At 45.8% G+C, this 17,050-nt stretch overlaps 5 protein-coding genes across 5 annotated transcripts; 1 reads left to right on the top strand and 4 right to left on the bottom strand.

Annotated features, from left to right (window-relative positions):
* Nucleotides 1-373: 373 nt before the first annotated feature.
* On the bottom strand, nucleotides 374-4,027 carry LOC6554016 (TBC1 domain family member whacked). Its single transcript, XM_026976170.1, has 4 exons — nucleotides 3,737-4,027; nucleotides 1,972-2,214; nucleotides 1,396-1,760; nucleotides 374-1,336 (listed from the first exon to the last, which is right to left on the bottom strand). Exons 2-4 carry the CDS (start codon nucleotides 2,176-2,178, stop codon nucleotides 817-819), a joined length of 1,092 nt encoding a protein of 363 aa, XP_026831971.1. The 5' UTR covers nucleotides 2,179-2,214; nucleotides 3,737-4,027; the 3' UTR covers nucleotides 374-816.
* Nucleotides 4,028-4,098: 71 nt separating this feature from the next.
* On the bottom strand, nucleotides 4,099-5,892 carry LOC6554058 (GPI ethanolamine phosphate transferase 1). The gene has a single exon (XM_026976169.1). It carries the CDS (start codon nucleotides 5,828-5,830, stop codon nucleotides 4,142-4,144), a length of 1,689 nt encoding a protein of 562 aa, XP_026831970.1. The 5' UTR covers nucleotides 5,831-5,892; the 3' UTR covers nucleotides 4,099-4,141.
* Nucleotides 4,437-9,715, top strand: LOC6554059 (GPI ethanolamine phosphate transferase 1). The gene is made up of 4 exons (XM_001980512.3): nucleotides 4,437-4,452; nucleotides 4,610-4,667; nucleotides 6,835-7,614; nucleotides 7,677-9,715. Exons 3-4 carry the CDS (start codon nucleotides 6,837-6,839, stop codon nucleotides 9,620-9,622), a joined length of 2,724 nt encoding a protein of 907 aa, XP_001980548.1. The 5' UTR covers nucleotides 4,437-4,452; nucleotides 4,610-4,667; nucleotides 6,835-6,836; the 3' UTR covers nucleotides 9,623-9,715.
* Nucleotides 5,868-6,719, bottom strand: LOC113563759 (GPI ethanolamine phosphate transferase 1-like). The gene has a single exon (XM_026976171.1). The coding sequence runs from the start codon at nucleotides 6,702-6,704 to the stop codon at nucleotides 5,877-5,879; it is 828 nt and encodes a 275-aa protein (XP_026831972.1). The 5' UTR covers nucleotides 6,705-6,719; the 3' UTR covers nucleotides 5,868-5,876.
* Nucleotides 9,673-16,350, bottom strand: LOC6554060 (probable multidrug resistance-associated protein lethal(2)03659). Its single transcript, XM_001980513.3, has 8 exons — nucleotides 15,733-16,350; nucleotides 14,509-14,594; nucleotides 14,292-14,439; nucleotides 14,053-14,228; nucleotides 13,809-13,999; nucleotides 11,747-13,341; nucleotides 10,039-11,680; nucleotides 9,673-9,980 (listed from the first exon to the last, which is right to left on the bottom strand). The coding sequence occupies exons 1-8, from the start codon at nucleotides 15,807-15,809 to the stop codon at nucleotides 9,945-9,947; spliced, it is 3,951 nt and encodes a 1,316-aa protein (XP_001980549.1). The 5' UTR covers nucleotides 15,810-16,350; the 3' UTR covers nucleotides 9,673-9,944.
* Between the last annotated feature and the right edge of the window lie 700 nt (nucleotides 16,351-17,050).

Below are 17,050 nucleotides of genomic sequence, written 5' to 3'. Positions count from 1 at the left end.
AAGAAATTAGTCTCGATTAATTTGGTCTTTGCACGTGAGCGATTATGCTCGTTTTGATAAATGTTAATAAATAAGACACTTAATTCTACAACCAGTTCAAATGAAAGTCTTTGATGGTTTTACTCATACAAAAAAAAAAAAAAAACATTTTGCTAATGTTTCGGTATATTTTGTTTTATTAGTATTCAAGTTTTTTATTATTTTTGCCTTAGATCGGTAACAAAACTGATCTCCAAACTTTCCAGGCTCGGGGGCACAACAGAAGTCGTTCGTAACGCATTATCGTAGGTAAATATCAACATTCTCGTCTCAGAGTTAATACGGATAAAGTAGTCAAAATTTCAAACTATATAATCCTCCAGTGCTTTTGTCAGCTGTCTCAGGGTGGTGATGATAATCATACGATATGTTCGGGGTCCTCAACTCAACGCTAATGCTACAGGTTTTAATGTTACACGATATATAATAATAAATATGTAATAAATACTTTTGGAAAGCATAAACAAATTGCACACTCATAATAATTGCCACTAAATGAATAATACGAAAACAAATACCGATACAAGTCCAGCCCGAATGAGCTCAACAAAAGAATGGTCTTAAAATTAGCAAACTGATTGCATGGAATGATGTCTCCGTAATTGACTGACCAACTGACTGAACCAGTTCGGGGTCACTCGCATCCACTCGCTTTCACTTTGTGCACGACCTGCCTCCTATTAGACTTAAAACGTACAAATCTTATGCAACTATGCATGGTGTGTGTTGTTTGTGTGTTTAGTAACAATTTGTTGAATTAGTAGTAGTTGCGGTTCCTCACAGCGTTGGCATATTGCGTCGATGTCCGTTGCCGGAACCGCTGGACTCCGCATCCTGCTGCGCCTTCTGTTTGGCACGTCGAGCCTTTTGGCGTGTGTGCTCGATCTGGAAGTCCTCTACGCGCAGATTCAGCCGCATCATATTGTTTATGATGAACTCCTCCTCCACGATGTGCTCCTCGGGCGACCGCAGAACCGCCAACGTCTCGCAGAGACCAGTGCACGTCTTTCGCACCTTATGTCGGCTTAGCGAAGCCCCAATAATGACCAGTGCCACCTTGAAGATCACCCGGATGCCTTCGGCCAGGAAGCAATCCCATACTCGCAGCAACGTCTCCCAGGGCAGAGTGCGCGTCATCGCACACAGGAACCAGTCGGTCATGTAGAGCAGCGGCTCCACTTTGTGCTTCTGTAGGTGCCGGTACACGGGCGGGCATGTCTTCTTCAGCAGACCCTCCAGGATGCCTGCATCGTTCTGGATCACCTCCAAGCCGGGTATGAAATAGTCCTGCAGGTAACTGTAAAAATAAACAAGTTAAATCTAATCCCGAGAAAACGACCATACGACTGGACTTACACATCGCACACGCTGACGAACACCCAGAAGGCGTCCTCTGCGGGCAGGTGCATCAATAGGAACGCTGCTATCGGTGCCTGCGCCTGGCAGAAGCCAACCTTGGGATTGTATATCGAGTAGGCTTTTAGCACATTAAAGAGCTCGATTTGTCCGACCTTCTGCTCGTCGAGAAACATTTCATGGAACGGGAACTGGCGATGCTTATCCTTTTTGATCTCTTCGATGGTCGTCGGGTTACCGGGCTTTTCCAGAAGCTCGTTGTATACGTTGGGGTTCTTCTTCTTTAGCAGATACGCCCCCGATAAATAGAACCAAGCTTTGGGTCGCACCGACTTGGGTATGCCCTTGCGACAGCGATCTCGGATCTGCACGATACAAATACACACATTAGATTGGTGTGGTATAATAATTAAAGTTTCTAATACTAGTAAATATAATATAAGCTTCACCGTTCCCATTTCATAGGCTTTAAGAAGAGCCTAAATGGGAAACTATTTATATTTTTTTTTACATATTTGGTTTGAACAACATAAAAGTGAGATCACTGCTCTTTAAATAAACAACATTCGATGTTACCTTTTTGTAGTTTTTGGACATGTAAATGGACCAGTTGTCGATCATGTAGAGCCACTTTTTCTCCCGCGCGATGATCTGCGCCTTGGACAGCGGCTCCTTGGGCTTGTCTGTGCGCTGGAAACCGCCATAGAAGCCATTTCGGTCCGGGCAGCTGGAAACGGTCGAGCAGAGGGAGATGGTGTCCAGGGATCGCGGTGCCGTGGCCATCGCCAACGCCAGCTCTCCGGCTGCAACAGCGGTGAACTGAAAGCACAAATCGTTACACGATCAGCATGTACGCCCACTAACAGCACCCACTAATTGTGTATGCAAATTCCCTGATTCAACGGCATAGATAAATAGCCGGTCGAGAGCCTCTCTGTGCTTGAATAACAACAAGTGCGCAATTAAGTGGACTACTGCTCTTCTTCGCGCTAGAGAGCAAATCGTAATTTTGATGCCCCACATTATTTTCGGCAATCTCAAACCGTTATCGCTATCAGAACCAGGTTGGGTAACGTAATTTTGGGCTATTTTGGGGTGATAAATACTAATTCAGGGTCACACCACATCTTCGTGGAGCAGTTCCAGTCGGCTGAGACTACAGCCCGGTGGAAAAAGATACAGAAAAGGCATTGTCCACCAACTGAGCGGAAATCTGAATCGTTCGCTATGTAATTTTACAGCCAAGAGCGCCGTAAACAGCTGTTGATTGGGTCCCTAATCGGACATAAGAGCTGGAACGCGGTAATTACTCATCCGCAGCAGATGCCCTTAAACGGAATAGTATAGTGAAAGTAGGAGTACTTCTATATTCACGCGATTCTTCCATGTCTAATGACAGTGGAGCACGGGCTGTCGCCGGTGGCACTTCCACTTCCACATGCATCGCCGGATGCTCGAGTTTTGCTTAATGAACAACTCGCTTCACCTCAGCGGCAGCCACAAAAACAAAAACAACAGCTAATTGAGGCAACTGTGTCTGCGCCAGAACAAGAGGCTGAATAATTGCAACCGCCAGACAAAAGAAGCCAGAAAGAAGGGCTATTAATTTGCAGAAACGAGGCTTTTGATACCCAGTACAGTTCCCACTCGGGAATAATACAATTTTGGCGGAGATCAAATGCTTTTGCCAACTATTATCGCGTTCAAATATTTAGGAATAGCAGGCATTTTTTGATAATCATTTTCCTTAAGGTGTGTTTTGAATTATTAAGTTAACATACATCATCGACGACTAAGCTTGCTTCATTATATGTACATTCAAAGTTACCGATCAGAGTCTAATATGACTGCAATTACATGTTGAGCCACAAACCATCATACCCTCTCTAAAAAAGGGTGGCAAGTCAGCGAAAGGGAAAAATCTCAATGCAAACGTACTGCACAAACACAAATGCAATCTGGCAAAGGCTTCGAGATACGCGACGAAATGCGACCTCCGAGGCCTACCGATCGTGGAACGGAACGAGAACCCTTATCGAGTCGCGGGTGATATAAAGCAAGATCGCAAACCACGGCGGCGGCGCGTCAGCTCAGAGGGTGGGCGGGCGTTTGGACTGGTTGCTTGTGGGGGAGGTGGTAGCGAGTTGGAGACACAAGTATTTTGGCTCATTCATTTCCTAACTTAACTGACAATTTGGCTGCCATTTTGCCTACGCGCTCCGAAATGAGTAAACCAGTGCCTGAGTGTGTGTGTGCACAATAAGGGGCAATTGTTGTTATTAACAGCTAACCGTTACCACACCGCCCGCCCCCACATTCACATGTAAACTTTTTGCCTCACCTTTTGCTATGCTGTTCTCGTTGTTGTTGTTGTTGTTGCTGCTGCTGCCTCTGCTGGTACTGTTGCTGCCGTGGAATGCGCAATGGGCGATATTTTACTGAGGCGATTTGGGTTCCTTTTTCGTTTGGGTTTTCCACCACACACTTGCGCCAGCACAAATGTGTTGGATTTTATTGTGAAAACATTATTTCCGCAGAGCTTTTTGTTTATTTTCTATGCAAAATAAGGGAGAGCGAGATTGGCGATGGCAACGAAGCGACTACTGTGCGATAGCCGTTATGGTTATCGATATTCGGTGGCGCAGAAAAACCTGGTGGCAACGTTAAAGTTTAGGCGTTTTCTGTGTTTTTTTTTTTTGGCGCTTTCTTCGCTTTATTTAAACAATTGTAATTAAAGAACCGTAATTCATTTGGGAAGCTGCAACATCCACTTGGAGCCCACTTTAAGCTGTGTCAGTCGCCACAGTAGCAGCCAGAGAACTGGAAATGCCTGGACCACCGCAAACTCAGCGAGTCTGCTGAGGATCTCCATCCAAGGACCAACATCAGTAACCCCGTGCAGAAGCACTAGCGACATCGCACTGTTCATAAGCAACAGCCTCACAAAGATTTGCCGTTCGAGTGAAGCCAGATTCTTGTAGTTTCCCGCCAGTATACAGAGCACAAGCAGCCAGGGAAGGATTAGCTTCAACACCATAACCAGGCCGTAAGTCAGCGGTGAGTATCCAAAGCAGGTCTCGTGCAAGATATCCAGGTAATCATCGAAGGCCGGAAAGCTGCCAATGACGAAAAGGGAGTACCAGCTGTACACTAGTATGTAGTGGGCGGCTGTCTTCGGACCGATGCTTTCATTTCTGTTCAGTTTCATCCGCAGGGCCAGCTGCAACTCCATGGCCAGCATTTGGATGACCACCGATTCATAAGAAGTACAGGTAAGGGTGTACAGAGTGCTCAGGTTGAAGAAGAACACCTCGCTGGCCTGCAGATTGCGTCTCTGCCAAATGGCCACAAATCCCAAATAGATCCAGGATACCATATACGTCACCCACGGATGCCAGCCGATCAGTATGTACTCCAAGGCGGCGAGGAAAACCAGTAGATTGCTCAGCCACGTGAGGAGGTTGAGGTACACCCCACAGGCCAACGGACGCAGAATAGTTAGAAGGATACTAAACATAAGGGCACTGGGCTGGGAACAACCCAGCGATTCTGGAAGGGCTGATAACCCGGTGAGCCCAAGGAGAAGGAGCAGCCACAGGTAGAACTGAAGTCCACGTCTCTGGAAGGCATCTCTGTTGTTATAGGAAGCAAATCCAAAGTAGCCCACTGCCAGGATGTACCGTCGTAAAAAGCCACCCAAGCAGATTAAAGCCAGTAATATAGTGGATATCAAACTTTTACGGCATACCATTTTTGGTCTCTCACCCATAACTTTAAGCGTCGTCATCCAGTACAGTGAGGGGATGAGCAGAATCGCCTGTACCACCAATGGAATTCTTTCGAGCATCATCAAAATCACCAGGAGACCAGTAAGCAATCGATGAAATCCACGGGCATACACCAAACGTTTGGAGGAGGTTACCTCCTGGATTTCCGTTTGCACTCTGCACTTCTTTCCCACTGTTAGATGACAGCGCAGGCAATATATCCAACCGATTCCAGCAAAACTCACTGCTATAACCAAAACATGTCTATAGTAATCCTTGAAGTAGTCCATTCCCATGATCAGCACGGGCATAAAATTGCAGCTATAATCCAAGAGAGCCCTGAAGCGTCGCTGCTTCTTGAGGGCTAATGACTCCTTTAAAAAGTTATCCATCATTTGAAAGTTTAGCCAGAAGGCGGGTAACTTCTTGGGATGGAGTTCCCTAAGCCGGCGAGCCTGTGCGAGAAGCTGCTTGGCATTGGTCAGCATAGCATTGGCCTCATAGCGCAAGCTGGAGTTAAGCATTCCCTTGGGCAGCATTCCGCGGCTATACACGGGTGGTGGGACTCCTAGAAGGGCACTCATTAAAGCTGTCAGGTGAGGAGGATTGAGGACATGCAAGGGCATCCTGAAGCCCGTCTCGTTGGCTACAAAGCTGCGGCCGGGCATGGATTTAATGTGATTTACGCCAGATCCCCAAAGAAAGAAGGGCGATTCAACTGCCACACTGGACTCTCCTAAAAACGGGATACTCAAGGACTACAAATATTTTAAAAAGATAATCTAGTGTCTTACTTTTTGCTTGTGGATCGCCAAGATTGGATGTAAATAGGTAGGCGGTTCTGTGATCGGGAAAAGTTTTCTCAAAAATTGTATAGAGCTTATACACGTTTTCTTGAATCCGTTGGAGGCTTTCACAAGATGATTTCACACTGGTCATATGGATAAAAAAAATTACTTCTGAGGAATTTAACAAGAGCCGGGATCCGCCGCGTAGAAATCTTTGAACAGACCGACATACAAAATCTTCCAATTCGGAGCACGACTTGGTAACACCTTCTCCAAATGTTTCAAAAGAGAATTCCCTTGATCTTTCGATTTTTGGAAAGCGTGAGATTAGTTCTGTCGTTGTCCATGCAAAACTGCGTTTACACCGATCGAATATAGAGTCAATGGGTGCTGAATTTCCTACCCAGTCTCGTGCCACCCTGACTGCATCCTCATTAAATCCGGAAAACAAGGATATATATGGAGATATAGAGTGGTAGGTGGTTTTCTCCGGACGACTAACTCCAACCAGACCCTGGTGCAAGAAGAGTTCCTGCAACAGTGGGACGTTTGTGCAACGGTTGGCCAGAAAAGTCTGAGCAGATAATCCGTCCCTTACGAGAACCACTAGTCGATCTGCCGGCGGAGGCTCTTTCAATGGCTCCACTTCCTGCGGCTCCAAGCTGCCCGTGGATGGGGATCTAATATAGATCAAAACTACTGAGAAGAGTAAAAGCAGCTGGAACAGCACAAAACTCTTATTTGATTCCAACATTATGCAAGATATTGAATTTCCTTTCAAGTTCTAACTCAATTAATTTGCAATAAATGCAAGGGTTGCTATGGAATTTGTATTTTTAAGCCACCTCATCGATAAGTCAATCATTCTGTTCTGAATATTTCAGAGATGAAGCTGGCCCTTCTTCAAACGTTTCTCTGGTGCTTCTATTCAGTTGTCGTCAATGTGTCGTTCCTATTGTACCGTCGCCTCACATATCGACTAGTGGGAAAAATACTAATCCTGATGGAGCTGTGGAAATCTAAGGTGGTGCTGGTGCACCTCCTGCTGCTGGTGTGCCTGCTGCGCATCTATTATCAGTCCGGACCACTGGTTCCACTGGAACCGCAGAAGACATTACTGGAAATGGGTCTGCCACCACCCGCTGATCGCTTGGTGGTCTTCCTTCTCGAAGGACTCCGGGTGGACACGTTCTTTTCGGACAACTGTAGTGGGGCTGCCTACATGCGGGATATAATCATGCACCAGGGACTCATCGGCATATCTATGACTAGTGTTCCAACTCTGACCCGATCTGCGGAAGTCGCCCTATTCGCTGGATTCAATAAGATACCATCCATACTGTCGACCGATAGGTTCGATACGATTTTCAATCGCACTTTGGCTTCCGACAAGGGTGTCGTTCTCAGTATCTCGGATCTATCAGATCTTCGGCTCCGGCTGACGAAACGGACCTGCTTGGAAAAGTTGAGAAACTCAACTAGACTGGTGATGCTCGTAAACCTGGCCGAAGTCGGTGGAGCTAGTCCCTTGGATATTGGCTATCAAAAGAAGCTGCACAATACGCAGCGGAAAATCCGAGATGCATATGAACTAATTGAGAGCACCTTTAATGACTCGAAAACAGCATACCTTTATACCTCGGCACACGGTCTCACTTATTTCGGTAAGTGTACTTTTAACCTCATTTTACTCACTTTAAATACTTGCACAATTCTGGGATTTCAGGCTCTCATGGTGGCGGATCGGACGAAGAGCGAGAGACGCCCTTCTTTCTTTGGGGTGCCGGAGTTAAGCACATAACCACAAATATAACCTCTGACTTTGTGATCAACCATGGCGCTAGTCTGCAGCTCCACAAGCTGGACCAGATCCAGTTCGCTCCGCTTATGTCTTCCATAATTGGCCTACCGCCTCCGGTAAACAATCTGGCCATTCTGCCCCAGGGTTACATGAAGGTGTCCCGGGAATATGCGCGAAAGGCCATACACCTGAATGCTCTGCAACTTCTGAGCCAAGCCAAGGCCATCATACGACGTCACGAACAAGGAGTTTTCCACAAGTGGCTGCCAAAGGGTAAGGATTTGGATCTGCAACAAATTGCCTACTATCAGCAACAGATGGACCACCTCATTGATATGGGTTGGCGAAGTAAAGCCCTGGAGACGAGCACGCTGGCAATCAAGGTGGCTCAAAAGTCCCTGAAGTTCTACTATGGATACTATCACATTCCACTCGTGGTGACCACGGTGCTGGCTCTACTGGGCTGGCAATTCTACCTATTGCTGAAGCTATCTCGGCATTCAATGGACTCCCAGGATATGCGCGTGGGCTACCTCACTTGGTACACGATCTTCCTGGCTTCGATGGGACTTTTGCTGGGCGAAATGGTCTTTTTGCAATGGGCTCCGTTCCTGACGGTCATCTGTTTGGTGGTACCCTTTGGCGTCTGGTGTGTGACCTTGGCCGCATTACCCCAGAAGGGTGACTGGATCTTCGAGCCACTGAAGCACCTAAGATGGATAGTGGCACCAGCTGCGGTTATTATTGCGGCGCTTTACTGCAACTGTCCTTTGGGTCTGGCCTATGTCCTCTGTGTTGGCTTCTACAATCGACGTGGTTGGGTGCATCCTTCGCCAAAGTTCCTGGCCTGGTTGGCTCTCGTTTTTCTACTGAGTGGATTCCTGTGGTCTCAGAAGGGAATGCAGGTCCTAATGACCACCAACTATCGTGTGGTCCTGCAGACGATCAGCATGTTGGTGGTGATTGTGCGTCCCTGTGTCCTTAACGAGAATCACAAGTGGAAGGTGTGGATCATCAACGGAGGAATACTGGTTGTTGCAGCCATTGGAATCTTCCTCAAGGAGATGGGCAAGCCGGTTCCCATATACCTATTAGCTGCCAACTGGGCGTATCTCATCTATGCCTTCGCATCGGTGCCCTACATTACGAGGACCACACCCCAATCTCGCCTAGAGCTGATTCGCTTCAACTTGCTCACGCTCCATGTACTATTGAGTGATTCATATGTCTCCCTCTTCGCCCAGGGCTTGATCATCGAGTACCAATTGGGACTCGAGGTGCACGAGGAGTGCGTGGAAGCAGATGAGGATGTTGAGATCAAGGTAAATGGGATACTCGCTCCTTCGAAGCATCTACAGCTGTGCTATCGCTTCGCTGTGTCCATTCTACTTTACTTCTATGTCTCCCTATTTGGAACTGGACACTGGATGGGTAGCTTCACCTACTTGGCCAACTCGGCTAGGCTGTTTCTTCCAGATTCCTGCAGTCGACTAATGCCGTACCTAGTGCTCATCCATTTGCTAATTCCCTCAATAGTCATTTTGGCCAGCGTGCAGGCACTGAGCTCCTTTGGACGACAGGAGATTCGCTCGATTTTCTCCAGTTTAATGCTCATTTGCAACACCGTTGTTTTGTTCTTCGTATTGTTTGTTCCTCATAACGCCTATTGGCCAACGGCACATCCATCCGTAATTCAAGCACTCTTGGCTCAATTGACGGTCGTTTTGCTTTTGGCTTGCGATTCCATGGTCACCCTGTTCTTTCGTGGACTAAACAAGAACAGACCTTCAGTCTCAAAACAAGAAGCCGAAGAAATTCAGTCCAAGAGAGCCATGGCCAGCTGCCCCACGATTATATCAAGTAATGTCTAATGGGGGAATCAAAGTGCTTGGAAATTATCGTAATGAAAAACAAATTTATGGTCTACATGTTTTAAACTTTATAAAGCTTTCACTAAACTTCTACACTTTTGAGACTGTATATTTAACCGTTCGTTGGGCTGATTCATTACATTATGCTCTATAAGAATTGGGTTTTATAAGTATGTATGTACGGTTCAAAGGTATAATACTTTAAGTAGAAAACTAGCTTAAATGCAGCTGGTTGGATTAGGTACAACTTAGCAGACGCGTACAGCCAGAAAATGAGACCTTTTTGGCTTCCAGATTAGCAACCATTTACCAGATCCTAAATCTACCCCGATTTTGGTTTCTTTGATTCAAAGTGGGCCTGCAAATGATATAAATTTGATATACCAGAAATCAACTCAAATTAATTGATGACTTACCTTTTCGGCTACCTTTAGAAGGCTGTCGAATGTGTTTTGTCCAGTTTCCATGACCATTCCATGGAAGATCTTCGAGTCGCTGGAGGTGAGAAGTTCGTACGGAGATTCAAACTCTACAAGATGACCAGCATCCATGACCAGAACACGATCTGAATCCATTATTGTGTTCAAACGATGGGCTATCGTAAGCACTGTACAGTCCCGGAATTTGCTTCTTATTGTTGCTTGAATCAGTGCATCGGTTTGCGGATCCACATTGGCCGTTGCCTCATCCATTACCAGGACGCGATTCTCTCGGAGAATCGCCCTGGCCAGGCACACTAGCTGGCGTTGGCCCACACTGAAGTTACTGCCGCCTTCGGATATCTTGCTCTGCAGTCCACTGGGCAGTTCAGCAATTAAAGGTTTCAGTTTCACCTCCTCCAATGCATCCCACAGCTTTGCATCGTTGTACTCCTCAAAGGGATCCAAGTTGTACCGCATGGAGCCCGAGAAAAGCACAGGCTCCTGCGGTATTATGGATATCTTGCTGCGCAGATCAAAGAGCCCTATGTCAGCCGTATCCTTATCGTCGATGGTAATGATGCCCTCGTTGTAGGAAAGACGGAACAGCGCGTTGATCAGCGAGGATTTGCCAGCTCCAGTGCGTCCCACGATGCCCACTTTCTCGCACGGACGGATATGAAAATTGAGCGCCTTGAGGACGTACTTCGCCTGCGGATCCGGGAAGTAACGAAGGCACAGGTCCTCCGCGATAATCTCACCCGTTTCCGGCCAACTTGGAGAGGGTTTCTTGCCCGGGCGTGACTCGAATTCGCCCTCAGGTTCGATCTCGTCGTACTCCACAACGCGTTCCACTGCGGTCATGGTGTTCTCCAGTTCTGCCGACTGTCGCATTCCCCACTGCACCATACCGGTCATACCCATTGCCTGGGTAATGGCCAAACCCACTTCACCAGGACTTTGCGGTGGGTTTACAAAGTAGTTGAGAATGATGATCACAATATACAACGTGCAAAAGCAGTCCAGATAATAACCAAAAGCGCGATTCGTCGCCAGGAAGGTATAATATCCAGAGCTGTGCAGGTCCTGCAGATTGTCGAACTCAGCAATAAGTTCCTTTTGAGCTCCTAAAGCTCGTATTGTTGGCAATCCGGTAATTGTGGCACTTAGATGAGAGTATATAGGTGATCTAGCTACCGCCTCCAACCTTTTCACATCCCTCGATGTCTTTAGATAAAACTCCCTGATATAGTAAAATATTATGGCCAAGGCCAAGGTTAAAATGAGGTAGTACGGATTAGTTATGCAGATCACAACAATAATGCCAAGTAGTGTGAGAAAGATTTGCACCACGTCCAGCATAACGCTTGGCAGGACCTCGTCCAGCTGGCCGAGATCCTTTGAGAATCGATTAAGGATGCGTCCCGAAGGATTCGTGTTGAAGAAGTACATGGCCGCCCTCGTAATGCCCTGGTACATGGCATTGTGCAGCTGCGTGGAACTGCGCATGGCCATCTTGTAGAAGAGCATGGTCCGTACAATGGTGAACACCACCACAGCCACATTGAGCGCGGCAAAGTAGTACATGTCCTGCGGATCCGTGTTAATATCTGTTTGACCGTCCACGTTCTTGTCCACCCTGTTGAGGCAAGAAAGTCACAAATTATCTGCATCTTATAAAGCGGAAATAACTTTTGCTGCCTACCAGTACGATAAGAAGAAGTCCGCTGAGGAGCATAGAATCTGGGTGGTCAGGCATAGAAAGACTATGAAGAAGATCATTGGCCAGCTGCTTCCCGAAGTCAAATACTCCTTGTACAGTCCCAGACCGATCTTTCCCTCCACCCGCGTCTCCTGCATCTGCAAAGACGCCTCCTGGGCCATTGACTCCGCCATGGAACTCAACGAAGTGAAGCTGTTGTTTCGCGTACTCGGCTTACTGTTCCTGCTTCCCCTCCTGCTCAGCGAGGGCACATTCAAGAGGTCTAGACCGTCACCTCCTGGCCCGTCGACCTCTTCCAGATCTTCATCATCTTTATTGGGCGCCGTCAACAGTTGGGCAAAGTCCAATCCACTGCGCTTCATAGACGAGTAGGTTCCCATCGCGCTTATCCGACCCTTATCCATGATAACAATAAGGTCAGCCTGCTCCAGGAACTGCAGCTGGTGAGTGACCAGTATGACGAGCTCACTCCTCAAATAACCGCGCATACACTGATCGAACAAGTGGCGCCCAACGTGGGTATCCACAGCGCTGAGTGGATCGTCAAGTAGATAGATATCTGCTCGTCGGTAAACCGCTCGTGCTAGACTAATCCTGGCCTTTTGCCCGCCGGAAAGTGATGCTCCCCGCTCGCCCACTATAGTCTTATCACCGAAGGGCAGTAGTTCAAAGTCCCTTTCCAAGGCGCACTTCTTCACCACGGTGCGATAGCGATGCTTGTCCCAATCCAAGCCGAACAAAATGTTTTGGCGAACAGTGCCTGTAAAAAGCCAGGGCTCCTGAGCGGCGTAGGAATAACTGCCATTGATCCTGAGGGTGCCATTTTCCCCTGGAAGTTCGCCAAGTATTGCTTGGATTAGGCTCGATTTGCCAGCGCCCACAGGTCCGATGACGGCAACCAACTTTCGACGACCCAGCTGCAGATTGATGTCCTCCAGAGTAGGCTCCAGCGAATGGCTCTCCCAGCGAGCCTGAAACTGGCTGAACTCGATCAAATTCTCCGAGATTCCATTGCTTTTAGGGCTGTCTCCATTTAGGGACTCCGCTTTCAGGATGGCAGTTTTGCCCTTTGACTTATCCCCTACTTTTGTCTCTGACCGATGCATAAACGTCTCCAAGCGCCTAACGGAAACCAAGAGCTCGGCAAACTGTGAGATGCCCTGCGGGAAAAACATGGTCACCGATCGGCGCAGGATATTGTAGTAGGCAGTGACAAAGAAAGCCTTTTCGGCATTAAGGATGTTTCCCAACAGGACGAAGGCAATCAGGCTAGAGGAGGTGAATATACGGGACAGGAACATGGCAAACGAGATGAGGATGCCGCGGATGTAGTTCACTTGCTTGATGCACAACATCTCATTAAAGCGGGTCATCTCCACCACCTTGCCGAATGGCTTCTCCCAGGCGTACATCTTGATGACCTGGATGCCTGAGATAATCTCGTTCATCATACGGACGCGTTCGTCCGTTCGCAAAGCGGTACGCAGGCGCAGAACGCTGGTCCGCTTGCCGAGGTAGGATTGGAATGGCAGGAACAGAAGCATTATAGCTACCCCAAACATGGATGATATGCCAATCTATAAAATAAGACAAATATATTGGTAAAATGTGTAAATTTCAATAATGTTTGTACATGACTTCCATAACTGCGCGCACACGACTAGCAATTCATAGGAATAACACAATATTTGTATTCATGGCAAAAACATTTTCGATGAGTAGATATATATATTTAAGAAGCGTACCATAAATTGGCGCCATAATAGAAACAGAATTTACTATTGATCGAAGGTAATTAACATTGGATCAAATCTATATAGCAATGTATCATTTTGGGGTTTGGACAAACAATGCAATGTACTAGTTGTACTAGTTTTTCAATAACTACAGAAATATGGAAATAGTTTTCACTATAATCATAAGCACATAGTGCTGAACACTATAATCATTGACATTAAAGGCTTGTCAAAAGGGCCAACCTTTAAAAACTTCAACAAACCGGTCGGATTGAGCTTTCTTATTGATTTCCTAACAACCTACGTACCTCAAGATACATCAGGTAGGTAACTGCAATCAGTTGCAACGGAGCTATCCACAGGTAGTGAACATTGATCAGAACCAAATCAAATCGGCCCACATCGTTGGAGAGCAGATTGACCACCTGACCCACTGTGGTGTCCCCCAAAGCAGTTCTACTCAGCCGTAGAGCCTTGCGATAGATGAGGCTACTAAGTGCTGCAATGCGGATAGGATTAGCATCTGGCTTAGCTGAGATAATCAGCACTTACCAACGCGCATCTTCATGCCCAGATGAAGCAGACCCAGCATATAGGGATGACCGAGGCACACACTAAACACGGAGCCCGCTATAAGACCCGCTGCCCATAACTGGGCCTTGGTGCGATCCGGATCATTGCCGGCAAAGTAAGCCATCACCCCAATCAGGCATATGGGTTGGGTGATTCTGTAGGTGGATAAGGAGATTGATAAGTACCATTCTACATTTCATGGTTCGGAACCCACTTACTTGGTTAAGAACTCCTGAGCAAACAGGAATAGTCCCGTAATGAACAAATGAAAGCCAAATACTTTTGTCAAGGCGCGACCCAAGCGTGGAGTTTCACTTTTGGCCACCTGCTCATCCCAGGCAGCGCACAACCGATCTCCCAGGGAGTCTAGATATGGAAGTTTATTATTCCCATTAATAAAGATAGCTGTGAATGGAAATTAATCAAGGTACTCACCCGATTTGTGCTCTTGGAGAGGTCTGTACAGATCCTTTTGTTCCAGCGTCTTTTTGCGGCCTTTGAACAGAACGGGCAGGGCAAAACTTCACGGCAGTTTGGCACCAGCATCAGCATCACGTACGTAGATTTTATTGGGTGTACAATGAAAACATAATTAGCAAAATGCTGTCTGTTATCAGGCACTGATACTGATAATTCTTTTGTGATGATATTACAACCAAAAAAAAAGCGAACAAACAGCTAACATTCCCAGGCGCTTATCAGGACAAGAAAAAAACAGTTGCTGGCAATTGCAGCGTTATAAAGCGAGTATGTCACGGTCAAAATTGTTAGAGCCAAATTAATTTCTTTAGCTCAAATACAGAGACAAAAGAAATAACAATTAAACCTTTGTAGAACTGTGTAACACATACAAAGTTCAAGTTTAATAACTACTATCGGAATAAAAACCATTTACAATACATTTCCACAGCATCCATATCTGCTGACGCAAATGCATCTATATTTTACGATACGGCGACACAAAAGAACAGCAGAACGTTTTTTATCTTATAAAATATTGAACAATTACACTACATAAAAAGAAAATAAAAGCCCGATCTGTTGGCCCAAGTTAAATTAATTGTGTTATGTCAAAAGGAAAGCTTATCAGAGATCAGTGCACTGCCATGATTCATATCATTTGTCAGCAGTTTTACATTTTTTCTTTAGAATGATTTTAGAAAATAGCGGTTAGCTAAGTGTCGCCCTCAATTGGTATCCAATTGAATGCGCATCCGAGCTGTCGTCAAATGCAAAATGATTTTGTCGCCTCGGCCACGCGAATTAAGCGAACCATTGAATGAAATAATGAACTTGTCAGTGCTGTCACGTTATGTGCTCCCCAATCCCTTGATTCCCCCCAACGGAGCAACAGGAAAAAGTAACCCCTAAGCTAGTCATCAATGGGTGTTTTTTCTTATCATCAACAAAAGTACGATTTCAGGTATCAACAATCAACATTATTTCATAATTTTCGAAAAAACAAACCGTGTATTAATAGATTTGTAAACTGGTTTCTATTAAGACTTTTTATGTTTATACCCCCATGTATATTTATTCTCCTAACATTTTTAAAAGGCTTGACATTGCAATGAGACTTCTGAACAAATAATCAATTGAAAAGTAATAAATATTTCCATAAATGCCCGGAAAGATATCTTTTGTACGCGGTACACTCACCAGAACATAAGGGAGGAGATTAGATTGGATCGCTCCCGCGGATTCTCCGGCAGTTCATCGGCTTTCATCGACTGCATGCTGATTGCACTGATTGGAGCTAAATTGCACTATATAGAGTGTTGCATTACAATTACAGGGGACTTGCTCGGTCACCTGGGGGGATCGCCTTTGGACGGCCGCGGTTGATTAGCACTTTTCGATACGAAAGGGGACACGCGCTCGATTTTAATATAATTAGTTTGGCATTAGACGGGGAGAAACCAGATGGAAATGCGAGCGATTTGAGATTCAGATTCAGATCTACAAATTAGATTTCTATTCACGTTTGCGGAAAGTAAACTTTTCCACTGGCCCACTGCAGGCATCACTATTGCGTGGCATTCGATTTGGAAATGTTGCGGCAGATCGCGGTTCCAAAAAAAATCACTTCACTCCGAGATGTGCGGTATTTCTATCTCTTACAGGCGAATTTCGTCACAGCTTAATTTGTATTTTTCAAGCGATTTACTTATCGGTAACGTATAGACTTCTTCACATGGCACTGCGCACTACTCTACCTCTACCCACGACTAGTCGCTCCGACGGTCCGCCTCGTTCTGACGAGATCCGCTCTCGGTCTCCACCTTTAATACATGGCCCACGTAACTCTCTTTGGCCACGCTGAGATCAGCGCTCTTTTGCGGGTGCTCTGGAGCTTCCTGACGCTCTTTAGCGCTCTTAGCGCTCTTAGGGCTCTATTGCGATGATTGCGGTCAACTGCTATCACTCTCTTCATTTCGCTCTTTTTATCATATTATATATCATTTATTTCATATCATATCATATTATATATTGCTCAGTGATACCTCTACTCTCGCTTTCTTTTGTGTCTTTTTTAATCTAAGCCGGCTGATAAGCGGACCAACATGTATTTTGCTCGCTTTGCATGACACTTTGCTGTAGTAATCAGTTGCAAAAAAATGAGTAACACTGATACGCCGCTTTATCGTACTGGCCAAGATTATTCTAACTTGTCCTATAAAGCTATGTACTCTTTACACTTTGTAGTTAGAAAGTTATGATCAGGCAATAGTTTTTTTTGTTTTTTCATTTTTATTTTAAGAAGGAATACGTGGAGTTCCATCTCCCACTTTGTGTTCGTGGTAGCTATTAATTCAGCCCATTTGGACGCGCTGGCTAACTACAGATAGCTGTGTCTAAATTTATAACAATAATAATAATATAAAAATAACAATGACAGATAATAAATGGAAGTATTTCTCCGTACCTTTACAAATCGAATTAATTGTTTCACATTATACATACATATTACTATTAC

Source organism: Drosophila erecta, unplaced genomic scaffold (assembly GCF_003286155.1).
Source record: "Drosophila erecta strain 14021-0224.00,06,07 unplaced genomic scaffold, DereRS2 tig00000000-arrow-pilon, whole genome shotgun sequence".
Lineage (NCBI taxonomy): Eukaryota > Metazoa > Arthropoda > Insecta > Diptera > Drosophilidae > Drosophila > Drosophila erecta.
Note: the sequence above shows the minus strand (reverse complement) of the source record. Positions and strands in the feature narration are given on the sequence as shown.